A 25,395-nucleotide genomic window follows, 5' to 3' on the forward strand; every position below is an offset into this window, starting at 1 on the left:
GTTGCTATTTGACAAGGAAGTAATAGTATTAATCCAAACTAAAACAGAAAATTACACAATCGTCAAAAATCATGGATTCATACTATGCCAAAGATAAGATAATAATGTGCTCTTTATTTAAATGCACCAAATTTACTCTTATCGCATTTTTTTCACTCCTCCTGGTGAAGCTGAATCGTAAATGCTGCCGGAGAAACATGAAACTAACAATAAAAATGACTCTTGACAACAACAAAAAATATAAATCACAGTGCACCCTTTCACACAAACACTTAATACAGCCAAACACAGATATCAGGAGAGCAGATATAAAATAAATCATGATCTTTTTAAAACATATTTCTTCAGATCATTGATCAAAAATGTCATCAATCAAGATAAAGTCAAATCGTTCTAGTTCTTACAGACATCCTCAGATATCCCAGATATTTACATTTCAACATAAGCTAATTTCAAATCGCCTGAATATTATAAAAGTAGAAATAAAAACTGTTCACTAATCAAATAAAGTTACCCCAAAACCAATAGAATAATTAAAGTAGAAAGGTAGACTTTAAATTACCTCTTTAGCAATAAATATATAAATGATTTAAAACGTAATAGGGTGATGTTTGTTTTGTTTTTTAAGGGTTTTACGGCGCTTGCAACACATTTAGGTTATATCAGCGCCAGTTAAAAGGAAGAAAATGGGATAGTAAAAAGTTCTAGAATTACAAATAAAGCACCCAAGAAAAAGTAAGACATAGGGGAACTGGGAACAAATAGGGATCAGATGTATATTCCAAGAGCACACTATCAAAGTACAGTAAAATTACTTTAAACCGAAAGAAGCTAAACAGAAAAATACCTTAAACCGCAAAGAATTTAATAAACTGTACTAGTTTCTTCATTATCTTTGTACTAATTCTTACGATGAACCGAAATACTTCTAAGCAGGACTTTCTTTAAACCGAAACAACTTGAGAGCACTTTCCCTTTTTCTCTCTCTATTTTTCTTCAAAAATTCGGGAAGGAGGCCACACATAATAATGCCCGGCGATATTAAACAAAGAGCGTAAGTATAAGATGAGGGTGATGGGTGGTGGGGGGTTAGGTAAACACTTCAATCACTGCCTAGGACTTCATATACTCTATAGATGTCACTGATCACTGCACTTGGGCTTGGCCAACACCACAATCGCACAGACTGGAAAAGGAAGACAGCGGGTGACTGGCAGGCGAAAATGAGGAAAGAGGGGGAGTTGGGGTGTAGAATCACGCAAGCGAGATATTCTCGCTCGTGTGTTGATGCTTTGGAACTGACTGGATTTTCAACACGACAATTGACATGCCATTTCATTTCCACTTTATTTAAATGTGTGTGTGTGAGGGGGGGGGGGGGGGGTTCGATGTAATTAGGCCTTTGAACCTAATGGCTTTTCAACAAAAGAGAGATGTGTAGTAGACAGCTTAGCACTTACACGCCTTTTCACTTTTCATTTCTACTTCACTTCACCTCTGAGTAGCTGCGCATCATTCATTATCAATTATCGCACAAGAACTTTCGATCTTATTTTAGCTTTGCATTTTACTAAAAGATGTCTAAAAGAAAGCACTGTGCTTACACGTTGGAGTTTAAAATCAAAATACTACATGAAGTCGATGAAAAAAAAGTTGATCAAGACGGAGATATAATGTAAAATACAGGGCATCCCGAACTCAACTCTTTCAACAATTTTGATTTGAAAACGAAAACCCCCAAAAATATTTTTAAAACACACCCAAAGAGAAAAATGAAAACAAAAAAAAATAAAAAATGTTAATGGTTACGAAGACGGCATTTATTCAACAACTCCATTTAACGGGAAACCCATGATGCGATTAAATGAGCAATTTCCTTAAATAGTTACTACCCTTGAAAAACATTGCAAAACGGGAACTTGCTTTAAACCAAAATGGTTTAGAAGGTCCCCAAAATTTCGGTTTAAAGTAATTCTACTGTACTTAGTTTAAGACCACCTATAAGTCTCATCCGACACAAGCACCAAATCCAACGAAGAGGAATACACTCAAATGCTTACATTATAAATTCAAAATAACAAATATAATAATACATAACAGAGAGATGATTTACAAGGAAAAAAATATCATCTCCCAAAACAATAACTATGCATTTGACTGTTTCCCTCCCAGCTAGGACTCTGGCCAGGGCCAGGACAAAACCAAGTAATCTCAATCCAAGACAAAGACAGAAAGCATGTTGGAAAACAGATATAAGGGGATAGAAGACACAGTATGTAGCCCCCCCCCCCCCCTGCCCACTATGGGAGGTCAGGTAATAGGGTGAAAATTTAGGCATGCAATATCAGAATTGTTTTGTTTCCTTCTTTGTTTGTTGTTTTGGTTTTTAATTTAAAAAATTTTTCCCGGGGGGGGGGGGGGGGTTTAATATAAGACAATACTTTCCTTACAACATAGAAATTAAAGATAACTCACTGAATCAATTCAGGTGAATCCCCTTTAAATTTTCAATAAAAAAGAATAATAATGGAAATAAGAACCCATGTATATAGTGCCCAGTAGAATGAGACCAAAAGTAATATTGCCATTAAAAGCTAAGAGGCAATGATACAGACCTCTGACTTAACTTCAACTATATTTTTATAAAACCCATTAATACTCAGTTCCACTTAATTACATATTTTACCACATCAAAACTATTTTTTAAGAAAATTATTCACAAAAACCGTTAGTGGGGAATGGTAAGTCTTGGACTTGCTATCTAACATGCTAGGTAGTAAACAAGTTAAATAAATAAATAAATAAATAAATAGGAAAATGATAAGAAACAACAGTGATTCCATTAAATATTTCTTAACATACACCCTATATGATCATCATTATACATGCTTGGAGGAGGAGTTGTTGCGCTGGGTGAAACGGGAGGACCGAAAACCAGAGGGACACATTTGCTTGTTCCTGCGATTGATGCGCCCCTTAGGGGTTGAGCAAACCTCTCTGATTTGATTCTGATGTTTACACTTTTGCTTGCTGACAGATCTCTTTTGACAGATGGAAATAGCTTTGCTTTGTGCTGAATTCTCAACTCGATGAAGCTTTTCCAGAGTCACCCTGTGCTGATGACGAGTAGCATCTCCATGCTCTCTTCTTGATGGTGTGCCATTTCCAAAATGACTTCCTACAGCCCTGGTGGTATCAGCATCAGCAGTGTCTGTCTCACCATTTTGAACTGGAGCTGTAGACTCCAGCAAAGTAGTCGCTGATCCTGAAATGTTAACAGAAGACAAATCCTGAGAGTTCAAATTTAGACAGCTGTCTGTCTTAGATGAGTTTAAAATATTAGTGGCTGGATGGGTGATATAAACAGACATGGAAGGATGCTCTATCAACAGGTTTTCAAGAGGACTGGATACTAAAGGGGATAAGCTACCACACTGAGAGCCCGTAAAACAAGGAGGTGGTGCTACTACCCATTCCTCACTGTCCACCCCTCGGGGTCGGTAAGTTGCAGAGGAACGACCGGAACATGCAGAAAAAACAGATTCAGGTGATGAAGGACGCAAACCAGAGTCCAACCCATTGTCTTCCTGATCAGAGAGTGATTTGGGATCTCCACAGTTTTGATGTTGACTGACGAGGGATGCTGCTTCGTCTAATAATTCAACTTCCGCTGCTGTTGCCTGAGGCAGTGAATCAAATGAGCTGTGATGGGATGGGTGGTGATGATGAGGATGATAATGTTGATGGTGATGTTGTAGAACTGGTAGGGCATTTAAGTTTTCCTTGTCTGTAAAAAGGATCGAAAGAAAAAAAAAATCAGGTTTTTTGGAATTTCTATAAAATCGGTTTGTCTTTTATTATTCATCATGCAAATTTTTATTTCTTTTGGGACGACAATCATAAGCATATTCCAGAAAGCTTTATTCTTATATATTTTCATAGATAATGAAAATGCATGTTGAAAGTATAAACGAGCAAGATCTCTGTACAAAGATTTTCCCCAAAAAAAATGAAATAAAGTATTATTATTATAGTGCAAATACATTGATATCACCGGGAAGTGTAATTGATGTTGTCTCGTACTTTTTTGCATTTGCCATTGATTTTCTTTCACTTTTTAATTGTTTATTTTTAACTAATAAGCGTCACGTCAATAAAAAAAGCAACTACCAAAAAGTAATGGAAAACATGTGGCAAATGCGCAAAGTACAAGACAAAGTCAACCATGATTATACAGGGGTCCTTTAAAGGGCCATATTGAAAACAAGGTGTTGTTGGCCTTCAGTCCTAAGATTTGAAGAAGTCAGTGATGGTGGTCTACTTTTTGCCAGGTTTAAAACTGGTCGATAATCTCAGATTTTTTATTAATTTTTACTTGTCAATTTTTCCTCACCTCTAGATATCAATGGTTCATTTTCTAACAAATCGACTACTTGACAACTGTTATTGGTCCAAAACATCATTGGCCAATTAAGTTGCATTTTTACCTAACCGTGCCTAACGCTTTTTTTATTTTTAAAAAAAATTATTGTTGGAGATCACTGGTCAATAATCTCTTGTTTATTTCCGCTGCAGATCTATTTTGTCCCCATTGATAAAATCACAATTTCCATATATAAGTGTCCTCTAGTCAAATCTGCATTAATATCGAGATATTTTCTTACTAATATCTCGGGTCAAATTAATCAGGACTTTGGTGTTGATATAAGTGGATTTATGTCATAAGTTTGTCGATACTTTTGTGTTGCACCGAATAAAAAGTCTCTCTATAAATGGGATTGTTGTCCTTCATCTTGGTATTTCTTATTTAAATGCTTTCTGGAATTTGCTTCATCCTTTCATACAATATAATCCAAAGATATTTTTTTAATCAGTCTCATTAACTATAAAGTTATATATGTTGATAAAAACTGAACAAATATGTTGTCCATTGATTAATGTGATCAGATGAATCTTTTTAAAATAATAAAATAAAATTTTGCAGATGGGGTGAAGTCTAACCAGACACCAAGAAAAACAAAAAAGTTCTTTCCATCACCATCAATCACACACACAAAACAAATGTACAAGAGTAAATATAAATGAAACCCCTTTACTTTATCCTAAGTCATTGGTACTATCAGTTTTAATTGAGCTTCAAAAACTTTCAAAATTTCCAGAAGAACATGAAACAAAACATGTTCAAAACGATATGTACCCTCTTAAAAAACATTTTACTTCAGATAGATAAAAAACATACAGCCTGGGCAGATTTAGAAAAATTGATAATACTTTCATGCCCGAACTTGCCGACGATCTGGCAATCATGCTAAATAGACATTATTTTATTATCTACTTTAACTCTTTTGAGTAAGCTATAGAATGAAATATATAACTAATAGTTTAGTTGACGAAGAACATTTTTAATGACAATTGGATTCAATAGTCTGAAGTCACATCGCCCAGCAACAGCGGCCATTGTGGTTCTAAACAAAGAAAATTGGTACTTTTTATTCTTCATGCTGACTAGAACTTTTCATATGTCTTGTGATCAGAATGTGTAAAAGTCAAAACATGATCAGATTTATAATGGGTTTTTTTCCACTGGATACACTTTTATGCTCGTCGGAGAAATATTTCATAAGGGCATCCGCCATTGTTCCGATAGTTTAGAGCCAGTTACTAAGTTACCATGCGTCATTACGAAGGAAGTGACGTTCCGAATGTTGAAGCGTATTCTTATGTGATATTTTTATTACAAAAACAATTTTATTCTAGTAGTTAAGTAGAGATAAAGTACAATATGTGAGTGAGCTCACCAAAAAATGCCCCATTGCTAAGAAAAGCGGTCTTTACTAATTATTCAAAGATGAGGGGTGGGAAGATGTGAATTGAAGAGAAAATGGGAAGGGCAGAATGTAGGAGATAACAACAGGGGGGGGGGGGGGAAGAGAGAGAGAAAGAGAAAGAGAGAGAAAGAGAGAGAGAGAGAGAGAGAGAGAGAGAGAGAGAGAGAGAGAGAGAGAGAGAGAGAGAGGGAGGGAGGGAGGGAGAGGGAGGGGATGGGTGTGGGGAGAGAGAGATGGGAAGACATATTTCAAAGAATAAAGAAAATCAATTATTCACACATCTATTATGAGGAGTAATAATCAACGTTTCCTACCAGCTTCCCCGACAAGAACCCAGTCATCAACCTGACCACACTCTTCACACTCGATAGCAGGCGGCATCAAATGGGACTGTTCCCCAACACCCTGGGCACCTTCAGGACTATTTGCCACTTGCTGGGAATCTGAAGTGATGTCAGTTTCATCTTCAGCACTGCCCCACAAATACTTGGCCACAGAGTTAAACATGGTGGATCTGATGGAAACAGAAGACATGATTAGGTTGAATTCAGGTCTTTATTGAAAATAAATATATAAATAAAATTAAATGGAGCTGCCATTAATGCGTTTGTTGTTGTTTGGAAGAGAAGCTCAGTTGCTTGGAAGTTGATTTAGATCCTGGGTTAAGTGCAAGTCTTTTCTCACCTTCATATACACCTCTCTCCACCTTACTTACAGAGATTGAGAATCTGGGTCTGTTATATCTGGTAGAAAATATAATATCAAAACTGATGTCTTATCCTAAGGGCAACATCACCAAGCAGTTGTTACTACTATCTGTCATCTGCATTATAAGCGGCCGCAAATATCAGGGCGATCCGCACATTTTTGTTTTTTAAAAAAGAAAACAAAATGCACTTGAGGAACTGGAGTTTCTGTAGACGGCTCAGGGGTGAATATGGCTGAAGCTGGGGAGTTTTTCTCTCATTGCTTCACCAGCAGAGAGAAGGAAGAAGCCAGACAATGGTTTTCTGATGCTTAATAAGCCTTATCAGGCAACATATTATGCCAAGCTTCAAAAATACCTGTCCGTTGAAGGGTAACTCGGCTTCGAATTTTTGAAGGATATTAGGATTTTCAGTCCTCTTAAGACTCGCAGTGTATCTGCATACACTGCAGTTCCTGGTTTTTGTCATCTTCCTCAGAATGTCACTAGATATATTGAGAAACTAGGGGTGTGAGAGAGTCCGATACTGGAATCATTGATCTGACTCATTTCTGGAAGTCTGTGGCAGATCATGTTCCAGCTCTCGTTGCCTTGGCGTCCCGGTATGCCTTCTTAATATTAATATGCTCGTCAGCTGATGCTGAACAAAGTTTTTCTTTATATAATAATAGTTTGTCTTCTAGAAGGCTTAGGCTCACAGAAGACAACATCAAAGGCTAGTTTTCCTTTATTACAATAAGTTCAGTGATGCCTCTTTTTTTGAGTAGAAAAGGAAAACTAGGCCTTAGATGAATGAATCTGAGAGAAAGTGTACATTTGATATAGTCTGTAGGTGTGAAAGTTCGATAAAACTGGTATACTGTGAATGAGAGGGAGTAGGCCCTATGTCTGAATGAGTTAAATGTTCACCAGTGTAAGTGTTCTATTCCACAGAATGTGTCTGTGTGTATTTTGTGCGTGTGTGATTGTCTGAAAGTTTGGGCGCATAAATCACGTTACAGTGCGGAAAATAATAAATGCAGCCTCTTTTAAGTGTAATAAAATGTCTTTTATATTTATTTTTCCATTTAGCGTGCTAATTCTTACTGGGAGGCTTAGTTCTGCTCGGCAAATTCTTTGGCAAATTTTGGGAATTTTGGGGGCAAATTTTGACGATTTTTAGGCCCCAACTTGGCAAAAAATGCAGATAACAGCTATTAGAACAGTGCCTATGAGTTTCTGCACCGTGGAATGAAAATCTCTTGACCAAGCAGTGAAGTAAGGGGAGGAGCCACCTTGATATGTCTGATATAAATGAAAGATGCTCAAATAACTGCCATAACCGTTAGAGTATGAAAAAGTTTTGACCACACATATAAGATGAGGCTGCTCGTCTAGGAGTGAATCTCTGAACAATAATCCAGCCCTCCGGGATAAGGGGTTGGGGGAGGGGGCAGGAGGATTCAAATTCCTTTTCCAATATCATCATCCATCATGGCTTGTGCTCTTGAGCACGTTGCAAGTCAGCTGTCTCCACGAATCACGATCCTCTGCGGTGCGCATGAAATCTGTGTTGCTTTTAAAATCATATTTGGCCATTCTTAGGTTATTTAAATAAGTCATTCTTTGTCTTCCTCTAGTTCTCTTTCCTTCAATCATCCCAGATGTTACCAACTTTTCTATTCCGTCTCTTCTCCGCACATGTCCCAGAAACCGTAACTGCCTCTTTCTGATGGTATCCATCAATATTCTTCCTTTTCTCTCCTTCTCCAACACTTCCTCGTTCGTATACCTGTTTGTCCATGATAGCCTATTTGGCCATTCTTAGGTTATTTAAATAAGTCATTCTTTGTCTTCCTCTAGTTCTCTTTCCTTCAATCATCCCAGATGTTACCAACTTTTCTATTCCGTCTCTTCTCCGCACATGTCCCAGAAACCGTAACTGCCTCTTTCTGATGGTATCCATCAATATTCTTCCTTTTCTCTCCTTCTCCAACACTTCCTCGTTCGTATACCTGTTTTGTTTCATTACTCGCTTTCCAACCCATCCAAATCAAATCCAACCCCAAATAATAATAAAACAGCACTCTAAAAAATAATATTTTTCTAGCATTGTAAATTTTTATTATTTTCATTATAAGCCAATACCTATTTGTGTTGAACCAAAAAATTAAATAAAATAGAAACCAATTAATTAGAGTGAACATGCAGGTCTCTATAAATACTTAGTGATACAAAATTACAAAACTAAAACCCTAATCACTAAAATTGTAACCAAAAAGAAGTTTAATATCACTACACTTACACTACTAAAACAACTACAACTACAACAATTGGACTATCAATGTTAACAATAACAACAAACTAATTTGACTAATCAGTAAAAGTAAAAATAGCAGGATCCCCTTTGTCCTTAAAAAACAATTTCATTGGAATGATGACTCTCCAGTCTATTATTAGTAATAGTACACTGGAGTGGAGTCGATCAATATCAAGATTCAACACAAAACGAAATTGAAAATTGTCAGTCTGATGTCAGGTCTGAACTAGGTTACACACAAATTAATAGCAAGTATATTATTATTATTGCTAACCTGGATAGGGTCAATGACTTACTGGATACCCAATGACGTAATAAGTCAACAAACCAATAAAGCGTTATGTAAATGTAAACGAGATTCAGCTTAGTACACACAACAGAGTGCGTGTTTGGACTGCCCACATAGTACATAAACATATACGCAATGGATGGCAACAATCCCTGGCCGAATGGGAAAGGCAACACACCTCTAAAAAGAGGCTCGACTTTTTCTAGTTAGACTTAGACAGACTCGCCCACCTGTCAAAACTACAAACCAAATAATACTCTAAGAAAATTGTTTAAGAACAAATAACGAGAATTGGGAAGAAGAGATGAAGAACGATTTGCAAAATGGAAAGAAAAGGATAGAAAATAAACAATCGATACGACGAGGGCGTCTTTTTCCGTGTTGTTAATCTATAAATAGTAACAAGTTAGCTGACGATGTAGGTCACCCATTCAGTGATCAGGGACACTTTACTCTTATAATTGGAAAGTTCTCGTCTTGAATTTGATATGATCTGCTCAAATTTTATTTCACAAAGGCAGCTTACTGAACGAGTTTGCGGAATTTTACAACTTGGAAAACTGTAGCATTTCCTAATCAACAGCAAAGCTAGCGCATTCTTTAGTTCAGCTGCAGCTCTACCAAATCGCAAGTCAAGTTAGCCAAACATTGAAAATAGAACTAAGTAATTTTCTTTAAAATTATAATTATTCGTTTGCAAACTGTTCTAAGGCAAAATGATGATGAAATCAAAAAGAATAACGAGTTATAGATGCAATCTTAAAAAGAGAGAGAAAAAGATAGAGAGCGAGTAGATCAAGTCGAAAATAATGTCAGCTGGCTATTGATTCTTTTGGTAAAATGACCTCCCACTCCCACTCACTGCCCAGCTTCTCGGGATAGAATCGGGAGATATGAAGGCAAATGTAAGATTGAAAACGCATTAAATATAAAGATTCGTCTTACCAAACAGGATAATAGTGAGAATTGAAGACTGTACGATCTTGGTACGTAATAAAATTGAAATTTCACAGTGCTGTGCAATCGAATGAAATTGTTTAAGTTTGATGTACACAAGTGAGAACAGCTGATCACAACCCAGCGACGGAGAATGCACGCGTCAGCCTTTGTTTACGTACAGCAATACTAGCATTTCATTGGTTGCTTAGTGTCAAAAATAGAAACTAATTACATATTCATGAGAACACGGGCACTGTCATGACTTGCCCGGATGATAATTAAGAATTCGGCTACTGCGATTGGTGGACAATAATGTTTACAAGATATTTTTAGATAAACGCATTGCAATAACGTGACCTCTGCAGGACAAAGAATAATAACCTCAAAGACGAATAAATCTTTCAAAGGGCAAAATAATGGAACACACGAACACATCTTTCCAAAATTAGTTGAAACAACATGATTTTGACAAACGTTAAAAATAAAACTGATATTTAAAACTCAAATATTGTAATCTTTGGAGCGGTCGCCGCGATCAAGGTGGAAAATTTTAACGTCCACCATTGCTCAAACTCATCGTGAACAAACTAGAGAGCTGGATGTTCCAAATCCTAAATTCAAAAGAAAAAAGACGTGTAGACATAAATTAACGCTTTACTATCGGATTTAGATCTTAATCTTATCTCAATCGTCGTTTTCACCAAGAACCACGAACGAGAGTCCATTCTTTAAGTGAAAACGGGAACCATTAATTCGCTAAATAATATACCTCTATAGTTCTAAAATTTGAGTACACGTACTACCTACATGTAGAAATCAAGGCTCACAATGAAAGGATTAATTTTTTTAAAATAAAAATGAAATATATACTTATTTGAAGGACTGATAAGGTCCGATTCATTCTGGGCTCATTGTTGTAATGGAAATCTTAAAAAATGAGGCAAAATATTGTTAAACTAGGCCTAGGCCAATAATTGCGTTCGGATGTCAAACCTGCATACATATACACGTCGGTTAGAACAATTTAGTTTATAAGACATATCACATATGAAATAATAATAATTAATATCAATGTGTTACGAATTAAGCTGTGCCCCCCCCCCCCCCCCCCCCAAAAAAAAAAAAAAAACACTTCTGACAACTGCGTCATGCACTTTGATTCTGTATGTGATGTTGAACTCCTGGTTTCTACACTGCTAACATCATCTTGCCCTCATGAACAGGAGAAAACATGGTCGAAACAACCCCCCCCCCCCCCCCCAAAAAAAAAAAATACGAACCAAATACTAATACGTTGTGCGGATGTAATGTCAAGCAACCTTATTCATTTCTTGGGGATGCATCAAAAATAATTAAAAATATAAAATGACAATTTCATGAAAGTCATATATGGATTAATGAAGGTTCTTCAACTTTAAAACATTACCTACAGCCAATCATCAAAAGAAGCTTAAAAGGTATTCGTCCCATTGGGGTGAGGGGGGAAGGAGATTCATGAAACATAAAAAAACTGTTAAATCTGAGGAAAGTTCAACCGCATTAAAAAAAAAAAAAAAGTGAGAGAGAGACTATGTATTGAGTTGAAACATAAAACATTCTTTTTATTTGTGGTAATATATTTTTCTTAAATTTTACTTTCATATTATAACAGGAGAAGAAAAGCTTATATTATATATATTATTAAAATAGGTTTTGACCTGTGAGTTTGGGGTTTTTAAGCGAGAAAATTTTTATTTAACCTTCTTAAATGATATAATACTGGAGTTTTTACTTTAACTTTAAAAGACAGTATATATACACATATTCACTCAGACAGCGAGGCTTATTATTTACTATATATACACATGTTCTATCGAAGAAGAATTATTGATACTGCCAATTAACTAAATAAGAGAAGGTGTACTGGTAGCAATGATAATATCTTTTTTAAAGTAAAGAATAATTAATGCATACATTTTTTTTTAGATGCAGGCATCCAAAACAAAAACAAGCAAAAAATGCAAATTTGAGGGGGGGTTTGTTGTTTTATACTTTATTTTATTTGCAGCTCCTGCATATTTTATTAGAGTGCATCAGTTGTGTCCATTAAAATAAAACACCCAAATCAACCATTAACAATTATAATATATTGACCAATAAGCTAGCCTCGTACCTCCTATACTTACAGAGCCTACAGTACTCAGGATAAGATTTAATGATCTCTATAATATTTCCCATTTCTCCTGGTCTTCCAAATTTTAAATGTAAATATTACAGCTTCTAATTAATATGTAAAGAAGGATCTATCATTCAAACTAAATAATTTAAGTTGGTCTTAAAATGGTCTTAAACTTAACTCACCATATTAATACGAGGGTCGAACTTTGAATTGTAGTTATGTTTCCCCAGAGTCATATCCTTGAGATCCATCGTCAATCCTACCCCTTACTCCAATTATCTTATCCATCCTGATCAGCTTCGCAGCAAGGCTGACAGTGGAATACACTAAAGCAATTTTCACAGCAAGAACCTCCAACACTCCATTATTCAATAAATAACATGAATTTTCAATTGGGTGTTTACCTCCAAAACTGAACAAATTAAAAGAATCCGCACAATTTATGTTCATTAATAAATCCAAAGATGTACAAGAATTACCTCCTGAACTATTCCTTTGACCAATAGCACCGAGCTTATAATTCTTCACGTTTAACGCCTTAGGAACTGCCAAAAGCATTTTTTGCAAAAGGGTACAGCACATCCGAATACCAGGGTTGCTATCTTTTTCATAATAATAACGAAGATGATCACATAATAGTATTTCAAAAAATCCATTACCAGGAATAATATTTGAATACAAATCCTTCATCAATGACGGAGAGTCCAAGGAAATATTTTGTCCACGAATTGCATTCTTGAGAAGACAATTGACAACTTTGATGCACCTCATTACTTTCATTTTCAGCTGCTGACATATTCCTTGGGAAGGAGCACATAAGATGAACGACTTCAGATGGCAACAAGATTCATCCAATATAATTTTAGCGTATGATTTTTGCCCATTTGTTACTTTATCACAGAGAGACATTTTGATGATATTTACATCTTTTATATTATCTTTGACACTAAAAACAGGAGACTTTTTACATATAGTGCAAATCAATATAATATCTGATTCGTCTACACAATCAATCACAGAAATATTTGCCTCTTGAAAACGCTGCAAGTAGAAATCTGATACTTTTGAACTAGATATGATGATACAAACTTCCAGTTGTTTTAACTTTAAAATGAACTGTTCTAAAACTGAATGTCTATGACAAAAGTAACTCTCGGATGAACTAAGTTGAACCATACTGGAATCATCCTTTTCTACACTTCCATCCACTGGGCACTGCATGCAGATGAAGTTAGCATCACAGAGAGGAAGAGTTGTTCTGCTGAAAAGCCGTGATGTTAGTAGGATTCCACTGATAGTGTGGGATGATAAAAATGATTGATTGGGGATAAGGTGGACAGAATTGCTAAACCAATGGACAAAATGCCTTACATCGCTTATGGTAACACAATCACCTGTTAAATATTCAGCAATGACTTTTGACAAATGGTTTAAAGAATTTTCATCTGGCACTGATCCATCAAGTACAGTTTTTACAATGGAATAAATAATATTTCCAAACTCCAAGGACTTTAAATCCTTCTCAATATTTAGTGTAACAGATTTGGTCAAATTCTCAATTATTACTGGCAAATTTACACTCAGGAATGAAAGAAGGGATGTTGACAGGGAGCCCCTTATATAAGTCTCACTAAATGGAATTGATGCATCACAAACATTCTTGTTAGCCTCTCTCTCCATAGCACAGATGAGATGTGACAGGTACAAAATCATAGATTTGCATCCCTCACCATTGTGTGATACAAATGAATCCAAACTCTTGACAATAATCCTTGCAATTGGATGAGAGAGTTGTAGAGATGAGAGTATGGTGAGTCCATCAGATGACAATGAGACATGACCCGTACTTGATGACATCAACATTGATTGACCTCTTGGACCAAAGCTATTTTTGACTATATTTTCAAAAGTTCCACAGATGGTCTTTAAATCAGAAAAACTAATTGAAGAAACATCCCTCGACATTTTGTTGTCAATAGATATATGGAATCTGCATCACCTGAAAAATTAAAAAAAACATACATGATATACTTATACAAGGTACTTTTATACAAATATATAACATTGGAAGCGAAAATTTGGCAATATTGCCCAAATAGCTACATAGTTATTTAGGCAATGTGGCAAAAATAGAGAATTATTTGGCCAATTGCCAATGTGGCAATATTATAGGCTCAGTATTTGGGCAATAATACAATAGGGGGGTCCCAATAGCTCCGTTGGAAGAGCACTCACTTCAAAAGCAAGAGGACAGTGATCGATCCTGGGTGAAATCAATATTGTTTTTTGACCCCTCTTTCTACCCAGCAGTGATTGCGCAGCTGAATCTGTTAGATCAGGTGGAAAGTACTTTGAGATAGACTAGTGTCCTATCCAAAAGGTAGCAAACAATTAATACAGTCCATTTCAAGAAACCTGGATAAACTCCAGCTCCATGGGCCTAATGGCTCTTTAGGACTGTTTTCATAATAAAGATTGAAATTTGAAAGAAATAAAAAAACAAAAAAGAAAAGAAAAACAAACAGTATGTGATACTGATAATAATGATTAGGACAATATCACTCCCAAAAAATAAAAAAATAAAAAGGAGAAAAAATGTAATTAAGTACAAATGAAAAGAGCAAAACAAATGGCAAGCAACACTGATAATAATGATAAGAAAACTCTGAAGAAAAAAAATGATAACATCTCAGTTTGAACCCGGATCATCGAGGTAACAAGTGTACTAGGGCTATGTGCATTTTTTAATCATGCCATTCTTAACTTTCTTCAACTTATGAATGGCAATTTTTACTTCTTTTCATTTTGTCGTTTTAAGTGTTGGTTACAAGTAAATAAATATTAATAAATAAATAAAATTCATAGAGTGCCAAACTCAACCGAACGTGGTCAGAAAGTGTAACAAGGGATTGTTGACATCAGATATTTTCAATTTTGAGAAAATTAAATGTCACAATTATAGATCTATTGACTATTGCAAATACTAATACCAATGAAATATATAGTATGAATGTTGTTTTAAAAAATTAAGGGAATGTTAAGTTAATATTCTGTCTTTGGTCTGGTCTTGAAATACTCAATAGTATGCAGGCGCCAACTTAAAATTTGGCTGACAGGAATTTCAGACACCACTCGGTGGAATTTCAATACAGAAAGAGGAATTTCTGCATACAAGAAATGGGAATAGGGATGGTTTTTGGAATTGCTTTTACTTATTGTATAGTTCTAAATATAGTTAACTAATTAGAACTATACGATATGTAAACACAATGCCAAATACCTTACCAAAGTCCCTTTATTTCAAATAAAATAAAGCTCCAAAACCTAATGGTGGTGGTTGCAGTAGTTGTGGTAGTGATGATAATACATGAGTGATGACGGTTGTAGTAGCAGTGGTATGATGATGTGGTGGAGGTGGTAGTAGTAGTTGTACTAATAGCAGTAGTAGTAGTAGTAGCAGTAGCAGCAGCAGTAGTAGTAGTAGTAGTAGTAGTAGTAGTAGTAGTAGTAGTAGTAGTAGTAGTAGTAAAAAAACGAGCTTTTATATAGCGCAATATCCACTAAACGTACTCAAAGCGCTTTACAAAGCGGGGTTTTTTGTTGTTTTTTTAGTAGTAGTGGTAGTGAAGATGATTTGGTGGTGGTGCTCTGGTTGTAGTAGTAATAGTGGTAGCGATGATTTGGTGATGGTAGTTGTAGTAGTAGTTGAAGCAATAGTGGTAGTGATGATGATGTGGTTGAGGTAGTGATGATAATGAGGTGGTGATAGTTGTTGCAGCAGTTGTGGTAGTGATGATAACAATATGGTGGTGATGGTTGTAGTAGTAGTAGTAGTAGTAGTAGTGATGATGATTGTGGTTGCAGTAGTAGTTACAGTGTGATGATGGTGGTGGTTGTAGTAGTTGTGGTAGTGATGATATTGCGATGGCAGTTTTTGCAGTAGTTGCGAATGTGATGATGATGTGGTGGTGGTGGCGATTGCTTAGTAGTAGTGGTAGTGATGATGATGATGATGTGGTGGTGGTAGTGATGATGAGGTGTTGGTGGTGGTTGCAGTGGTAGTGGTAGTAGTTGTAATAGTAGTGATGATGATGATGGAGTGGTAGTAGTAGTTATGATGATGTGGTGATGGTGGTGGTTGTAATATTGGTGGTAGTGATGATGATTTGGTGGCAGAGGGGGGGGGGGGTTATCCTTGGAGCAAAATTACCTAACCAGAATGTGACAGAAGTTGCCCATAACCAGGTGCAGTGATCTATTTCAAATCTCTCCTAACTTTCTTGGGATTTTAAATAAGTCAATACATATTTTTTCACAGAGCGCCTAGATAATTATTACTCCTAGTAATAGTGGCAGTGATGATGATGTGGTGGTTGGAGGGGTAACCTTGGAACAAATTGACCTCACCAGAATTTGACGGAAGTTGTCCACAACCCGGAATCTTTTGCTCCAGACTGGATTTTTATACGGTGAAACCGGAGCTTTAGCATCACTGCTCCAAGTATATGCAGCCTGTATCTTCTCATCTCTGTCACAACTTAAGAGCTTTTTCCTGCTTCATACATGGTGCGAACGTTCCACTACGCAATTCAAAGCTGCTTGTTTGGCGAAGATGTCATTGGGTCAACAGAGTCCTTTCGGATTTGTCTGTTGTCCTTCATAAATTCTGTCATTGCCCATGCTAAAAAAGGATTTGATTTGTCTGCCTGTGTTTCTGTAACAATTTGAGTTTAACCCTTCAACAACCACCAACCTGGAGGACCGGGTGACTCAAACACCAATAGTCACCTTTTACGAACCGTTGGCTTGGCATTGGGCTATTCTTGCACCCTCTCTGTTGACGGACCCCAGGGAAAAAAAAAAAAAAAAGAAGTAAAACACTCAAAAATCAAGAACAAGCTCTCCAGTGCCAAATGGGGGGGAAATCATGACTATCCTGAAGCAAAGGTATCAAATTTTATGTTCGAAAATAACTAGACTAGAATATGAAATAGCAGCCTGGGGTACATGCACAAATAAAAATATGGAAAAACTAAACAGGTTCCAAAACCAGAACCACACGAGGAATCCGATCAACATCAATCATACAAATGGAAAAACTAAGTGGTCTTGAATCATTAGCAGAAAGAAAGAACCAAGGAATTTTAGCACAATTTACAAAGAGAAAGTATCCAAAACAACCACTCCATAAATACTCCAAGGAATGAGTCAAAACAAAGACTGAAAATGAAAAGATCAAACTTCATTGAAACAGCCAGAAACAATGAACAAAAGTATAGTATAAAGGATATATATAAATGCAATTTTTGACAATTAAAGAAACTTTCAATATTCCCTCTCTTTTGGCAGAGGCACAAAATATCAGCCATCATCAATGGAATAAAAGGAACCCTAAGCAAAGATCACAAAATCATAAACAGAATTATTAAAAAGAATCTGAATAAATAAAAGGAAATTACCCAGAAAATGAATAGATTAAAATACACACATCTGGTAAAGCAACTGCAGAAAACAAATGAGGAGCTGGAATCTACTTTAAATGGCCAAATGGAAAAATACAAGGCAACAGGAGCTCATTGCACCCCTATAGAGTTGAGGCACTGGCAATCAAAGAAGGAATAAATATAGTTAGGGAATCAAACCCCTCTATCAATACCAACAGCTTAAAGATGCCAAATAAGTATTACACAACCCTTTGCAAACAATTGAATCATGTAAGTACAGAGCTAATGATAATAAATCAAACAGAAGTGAGACTTCAATGGATTCCTGGTCATTGCGGCATCATAGAAAATGAAACATCAGATACTGTGGCCAAAATGGGATCTTCCAGTTTCGCAGGATGTTTCCAGCTTTGATTCAAAAAATTAAAACATGTAGATATGGATCCATATTATCCGCGGGTGAAAATTATTAACTTTGTACTTTGTGTGATAAAAATCGGGAAAAAGGTTCGACTTTGATGATGAAAAGTGACTTAGATAAGGATTATTGTAAACTTTTAAAAGTACCTATTCTTATTATGAATAACTTGTAACTCCCTAATTTGTTGGTCGATTTTGTCATTCGTAGTATCAATTTTATTATAATAGAGAGATAGGAAAAATGGTTGGTAAACAACAATGTTATATTCTTTGATCAACCGACACTGTCCATTCCTGTAGAATTGTGAGTCAAGCATATCAACGTGTTCGACTAATCACATGCTCTTTAACTGGCCGGCCGAAACAAAGACGCTACCTCCCGTCCCGGGATTACGTTATTGTTATGCAAAATATGTAACACCTTCCGCACCACCAGAGGGTAGTTGCAATACCCAACGAGCGATTAGCGATGACATCAAAGAGCTACTCCACCACAGCGTTTGGATGGCTTTGCGAGATCTAAAAGCTATAACCGCGAAATGTCATGTTATTCCGACTCTTAGTAATATCGAAACGTCTCATCGTCTCATCTACTCAAAGTAAAGGGAGGGGGTGTCAATCGGATTCAATAGTCTGAAGTCACGTCCGCCCAGCAAAGAAAATTGGCACTATTTTTATTCTTCATTCTGGCTAGAACTTCACCTGTCATGTGATCCGAATGTATAAAAGTAAAAAACATGATCAGTAGGTTACTATACGTATTCTATACGAGGGAAGTGACGTCACGACTGTTACCCTCCAGACGCGACTTACCGCAACACTGGCCATGGAAGCAAATGCATCTATCTAAATTCTACTTATAGTACTCAATGATGTCCTGGCATCTATCCCATCTATCATATTAAAATTATGATATAAGCATCAAACGTATAGTAAATTAGGCACGGGTTTCGAAGGTGTCTATTCAGTGAGTAATTTATGATTAATTTTTGAGTAATTTCAACTATAAGGTAAGATACAGTGGGCAGAAAAGGCGTGTATTTTAGTTAATCACACACCATCAATACACAAATGCCACTTTTACTGACTTGACATTGAACACGCCCATATAGAATAGAAGGAGCCCCTAATTTTCACGTCTCCAACGTAGGTTACCGATAGTTTACATAGTTGAGCCTTGCGACTGTCCCCCAAGGGGCGTGGCTATATTCCTCTACACTTACTGAGTGTCTATCCACAGACTACCGTCCTGTGTTATCTATGTGTCTATGTGGGGAGGGGGGGGGGGGGGTGCTAAGTACCAGATACCACTAAGCAGGGACGGCTGGTAATAATGGGCAGGGTGGGCAAATACCAGCCTGTTTTTTCAAGTTATATGCTGTATTACCAGGTCTGAAATAATCAAATTTAAATTAGATAATTTCAAAAGTTACTACTTAAACGTGATACTTCGTACTGAAATCAATTTGTGTGTATTTTTGATAGATTGCGAATCACCATGCATCCCTTAATGCATAAACCAGGATACGCTCCTGTTCTTTTTTTATCAACCCCCCCCCCCCCCCCCCCCCCCCCCCCCCCCCCAACCACTCCACTCCGCCCACATCGTCACTCCATCCCTCTCGTCGCCTGACGGTGAACTAACTCCGATTTTGCTGTCTGGCCTCCTAGTACTAGGTCGGGCTAATTCAAATGAGCCCACCTTATTAACCAGTGAAAACTAAATAGAGATTTTGGCAAACGAACTTTTTCTTATTTATTGCCTTACTGGCTGGTACCATTGATGTAATGACTTTGGAATGTTCCAGTATTGAATTAAATTTATTAATTACTAATTTTACATCAATTAGTATGATTTGTGTTGTTTTTATATATTGTTTTACCATTTAAACTTTTCTTTTTTTCTCGTTTTCTTTAGTGCTTCTCAAAACTCATTTATTAAATTGTTTTCTTATTTGTTTTTTGTTGTTGTTGTTTTTTTTTTGTTTTGTTTTTTAAAAATTAATTTGTTAGTTCTTTTTTTTTTTTTTTAATTCTTAAAGTAATTACCCTGTATTTTTATTGCCAGACAAAATAATTTTGCAAAACAATGTAATTTTCTATTGTATTCGTATAATAAACAAAACACTTTTATTCAAAGTCACGACTAAATAAATATATAAAATTACAACTACAATTTTGGTTTGCTCAACATTTGAATTAGTATACGAGAAATACTCTTCTGAGAAAAGGAGAGAGTTGAATTCTAACTGATTATAGAGAAATACGGAAGGGTGGCAATTCCGTACTTGCCGTCCTGAAGCTAATACATACATAAGATAGTTCGCGATGAAGAGGCGGGAATGCTCGGGGTTGGTTGGTAAGGAGTAAAGTAACACGGTGTTATTGTAATGCTAACGAATGCATGAGGAGAAATTCGTAACATTATTTTTGTCTTAATTGTATTGTATGAAGTATTGGCGAAAGCCTAAGATTAAATAAACGTTGTTTTTGTTTGTCTTATTTTGACTATGGAACTGATACTGATACGAGTACTTGTCATAGCAGAGCTGCCTACTTGAAATAGGAAAATAAAAATCGTAGTTTTCAGGGCTAATAAAATCGTAGATATTTTAACTACCCTTTTAAAAAATGACCGGAATTTCGACTGTTTTGATAGATATCAATTTTTTTTAAACGAGAAAAAATGATTGGAAACGTAATAATGATGGTGATGGTGGTAGTGATAGTGGTAGCGGTGGTGGTAGTAGTAATGATGGTGGTGGTAGTAATGATGATGGTAATATTATTATTGTTATTATTATTATTATTATTATTATTATTATTATTATTATTATTATTATTATTATATATCATCATCATCATCATTATTATTATTGTTATTTATTATTATTATTATTATTATTATTATTATTATTATTATTATTATTATTATTATTATTGTACGTATTGGTGGTATTACTATTGTTGTATTTTTGTGTGGTTATTAATGGTATCAGTTTATTGTTTGGTTCCATTTACCATTTTTTCCCACGTTCATGTGGTCATCAAATTGTATGATTTATTGTCGAAAGCCTAAGATTGAATAAACTTTGTAATATCGTATGGTAACCATCATTGTCGACGACATCGTCGTTGTCATCATAATCATCATTATCATCATCATCATCATCATCATCATCATCATCATCATATCATTATCTTCATCATTAACAACAACAACAATATTAACAACAAGTACTACAATAGCAATAAAAACAATATCAACATCATCATAACATTTCCGTCATCGTCTCCACAACTATCATTCTAACCAACAGCACCACCAAAACCACTACCATAATTACATCCTCCTCCACCACCACCACCACCGCTACCACTATTCCAACCACTACCACCACCGGCACAATCACTCTAATCATCAAGACAGCAGTGAAATGCAATTTGAGCTCTGAATGAAACTCGAGTCATATCGCTGTTGTTGCTTCTCGATTAAAACTTTAAGGTTACTACATACTACTGAAAACCAATAATGTAACAGAAATATTAATCTCGCCGTTGAGGGATTAAAGCAAATCTTTAATTTTTTCGAGTGAACGAAATGGACTTGTATTGTCAAGGTGTTGTCGCATTATGTCTCGTCGCTTTATTTTTTAGTGGTATTCTCTTTGGTGATTCAGTTTTGATTACGTTTGGAATAATTAAAATCTACTTGTATTGTCATTTCATTGTGAATGTGATTATTTGTGGTTGAAATATTATTTTTTAAAGGTGAAAAAAATAATAATTAAAAAAAATTAATTAAAAAATAAATAAATAAATAAAATAAAATAAAAAATAATATATATATATTTATGACCGAATCATCTTTGCCCCACCACTGTAAATAGGCTAGAACCGCCACTGCTCCCAACATATACTCCAGGACCGCCCAAAGTATGCGACTGCAAAAGAGTAATTTTGGCCTGGTACAACACCTCTACCTCTGCAGACTAAACTGAATTGGTCCCTGACAGAATTGAGGAAGACAATGGCATTCCTTCACCAAATAGACATTCAAACATGAAAACAATATGAGGGGGAACGTAGAAGAAGAATATTTGCAAGGTTGTTTTTGTTTGATTTCAAGCAGATCTATCAAGCAAGGGAGCAGAAATTCAACTTTGAAAGTACAAATGAGTGAAAACTTGTAAGTTTATTTTGTGTTTCGAAAAAAATTTGGCAAATATTTTCAGCACATTTAATTATTGAACCACTCTTCAATAAATATTTGCAATGTGCTTGTCAAAATTTTGATGATCGTCTATTATGATTCTGAGCTATTTGAAAACGTCATCACAAGATATGTCAGAGGAATCGATAAGGAATACTGGACTCATAGTAAAGATACTCTTACCTGCCTAACAGTTGTCTGAATTTGCTTGCATGTGGTTTATCTCATACTAATTTATGAAGATGTAATTTCTTTTTCGTTGAATTAAAATATCATTTTTCAGGTGTAAAAAAGTTTTATCATTAGCATAATTGTATCATTTTCCCTTATCAAATAAATATTTCATTAGTAAAAACCGGCCCCTGAGTAACAATTTTTTTAAAATTCAAACTAACTGCCAACGATGATTTCAAATCTTATCAGCACTTTTTTCTGACGGTAGCAGCTAATGGTGCTCACACTACTAGGTTATGACGATCGACCAAATTAGCAAATTATGTACCGCACTCATGCACCGTCATAAACCCACCCAGAAGCTTCTTCACAACACACCGTTCAACTAGATGCTCTAAGGTTTTGGGCTAGTTACCACAACGGGTACATACTGGACAGGTGGAAAGTCCCCACCGATAATGCAATTTTGCCATTAGGTAGGTTAAAAAAAAAAAATAATTTCAAAACAAAGTCACCAGCTTTCGTAGTATCATCAAAAAGAAAATTTGCTCGTAATCCATATACATATGAACTTGATCATACTTGTTGAGTGCACATAAATCCTAAGGCTTCATCTGCTGACCGGGAAGGTTTTTCACAAGCAACTTACAACTTGCTGCAGATTCTCAACAAATCGCATCAAAATTTAAGACCAGACTTGGTGTGGCTTTTCACTGTGGTATTTTTAAGGAACAGTGGCTATTTCTAAAGTCCCGTAAAGTATGGTTCTCAGGGCTATTTTAACAATCTCGTCCAACATTTGCGTTTAGGCCACAAAGCATTATTATAGGTAACATCATGCTTTCGAGTCTCTTGTACTGTTTGATTTAGCTTATCATAAAAGTAAAAGCTTTATTTCTCGTCCTCACTCTTGTCCTCTTTTACTTTTGGGGCTAACAAACAATTACTGTATATTTTGAGTTGAATCTTGCCTTGAGCAATCATCCCCATTGAGTCATTATTGCTGTAATAGACTAGCGACGCCGTTTAAATAGCCCCAAGAACCATCTTTACGACACGAGACTGTAAAAATAGCCACTGCAAGGCATTTTGTTCCATAACAAAATCCTTTCGACAATTTAGAGTCAAAGAAAAGACTTTGCATTTTATTAACTGTTAGTATAGTAGGCTACTGCAGATACTTGCGATGCTGTGCGTGAGACAGACCAGAATTTCTGAATGGTAAAAATTATTCAAGAGTAGAGTTAGAGTTAGAGTTAGAGAGGAAAACTTCTCAGCCAGTAGTCAGTAGACTCAGAATCAATTCTGAAGTTCTTATCCCCGAATCAATAATCATATGAATGATAGAATGAATCTAAAGTATACACATAAGGTGATGATGATTGCCATACCTCTTAAAAGTGGGCGTGACCATGATTAACACTGCCACTTACCACGACTACACATTGTGACAATGATTGTCATTGTCTGAACTGTCATTACTGTCACTGTCACTGACATTGTCACAAACATTGCGCAATGATGACTGACATGATGAAATGAATGTGACTAACTTACACACCGATTAAAGATAGCTTCAAAACATAGTTGATAAATTATCAAATTATGAGAATCTGAAACTCAACTTAAGTCGAGTATTACGATAAATAAAATCTTTAGGTAGAGCCTCACAACCCACGTTGTTTTGTTGTCTTGCGCACACCACCGTCACAATCACAAACCACTTCCCTTTCCTAAATTTGTTTACATCCGGTAAATGGGTTGAACAGCCTTGACCTCGTTTTGATTGAAATGTAGAAGGCATTCTACAACAATTGTGAATTCATATGAGTGATGAACCATCCATTTACCGATCACTTGGAATCTTTCCGTCTAACTGATCACACGCATTTTTGGTCTCTCTCTCGTATTGGTGACGAGAATTATAATACTAATACTACCCAGCTATTGTAGGAATCTTTACTTCTTTTTGTAACTTTTTATTACGTTAATGATGTGTTTAATTCTTGAGTGTATTTCAGTGGATTATTGTGTATCGTGTTTTAAATAATTCGTTACATTGATTTAATTTTGTATAATCACTGTGTCTGGAGATTGAGAGTAAGTTGCCTCATTTAACACCCTGCCTTTTCCATGATTATACAAGCATCGCCGTTTCTTATCTTTATTACGTTTTTATATATATAATTGATAGCTATTCAGTAGCTGCTATATGATATTGTTGTTATGATTTTGATGAGTTCTATTTAGTTATTTATATGTTTTAGGTGTTTTTGCTCATGGATTGTTTAGTTGTAGGAACTTGGCTGCTAGATAATAGATTTTAGCATACTTGGGGACCAATACGATGAGGGCGCGGTTGGACATTATTGCACAACCCGGCATCATCAGTGTTCCTCAGTCCCCTGTTGTAGGGGGTTCAAAGGAACTGATTACGGCTTAGACGTGATTTCCACACGTCTTTTTCTGGTAGGGATGTTCCTGAATCCACGGGAAATGACATAAGTTACGTCAGGACAGAACATCAGAGGTTCACATTAGTCTTGTTTCAATAATTTGTCACATCAAACTATGGGCATAATCATAATATGAGGGGTGTGGCCATATCGGGGACTAAGGGTGTGGTTTAGTTTTGGAGCGGTCTGATTCGAGGGATATAGACGGAATGACTACACCCAAACACAGCGAATGTTATGAGGCTTGATCTAATCAGTCAGATGCATAGCCCTACTATAACTCTTTTAGTACGCCATGGTCAGATGTCACGGGTTTTAAAAAGATTTATCCATATAATTAAAATTCATTAGAAACGTGAATCCTTAGTGGCTTAGTGGTATCTGGTACTTAGCACCCCCCCCCCCCCCTCCCCACATAGACACATAGATAACACAGGACGGTAGTCTGTGGATAGACACTCAGTAAGTG

General features: G+C 35.9%; 1 protein-coding gene across 10 annotated transcripts; it reads right to left on the minus strand.

The window, feature by feature from the left end:
- Window positions 1-989: 989 nt before the first annotated feature.
- Window positions 990-24,187, minus strand: LOC144977138 (BBSome complex assembly protein BBS10-like). Of its 10 annotated transcripts, none has more exons than XM_078921987.1 (4): window positions 23,904-24,185; window positions 12,402-14,218; window positions 6,143-6,342; window positions 990-3,787 (listed from the first exon to the last, which is right to left on the minus strand). In XM_078921987.1, exons 3-4 carry the CDS (start codon window positions 6,333-6,335, stop codon window positions 2,880-2,882), a joined length of 1,101 nt encoding a protein of 366 aa, XP_078778113.1. In that variant the 5' UTR covers window positions 6,336-6,342; window positions 12,402-14,218; window positions 23,904-24,185; the 3' UTR covers window positions 990-2,879. The 10 variants fall into 10 exon arrangements, with proteins under 10 accessions (XP_078778113.1, XP_078778112.1, XP_078778109.1 ...); XM_078921986.1 differs by having other exon boundaries at window positions 23,862-24,181; XM_078921983.1 differs by having other exon boundaries at window positions 6,134-6,342; window positions 23,862-24,181.
- Between the last annotated feature and the right edge of the window lie 1,208 nt (window positions 24,188-25,395).

This window comes from Berghia stephanieae, chromosome 7 (assembly GCF_034508935.2).
Source record: "Berghia stephanieae isolate SIO BIC M18660-M18661 chromosome 7, UCSD_Bste_1.3, whole genome shotgun sequence".
Lineage (NCBI taxonomy): Eukaryota > Metazoa > Mollusca > Gastropoda > Nudibranchia > Aeolidiidae > Berghia > Berghia stephanieae.

Bases quoted from the DNA above. Each gene is read 5' to 3' on its own strand.
- LOC144977138 (XM_078921978.1), bottom strand. From the start codon at position 14,184: ATGTCGAGGGATGTTTCTTCAATTAGTTTTTCTGATTTAAAGACCATC.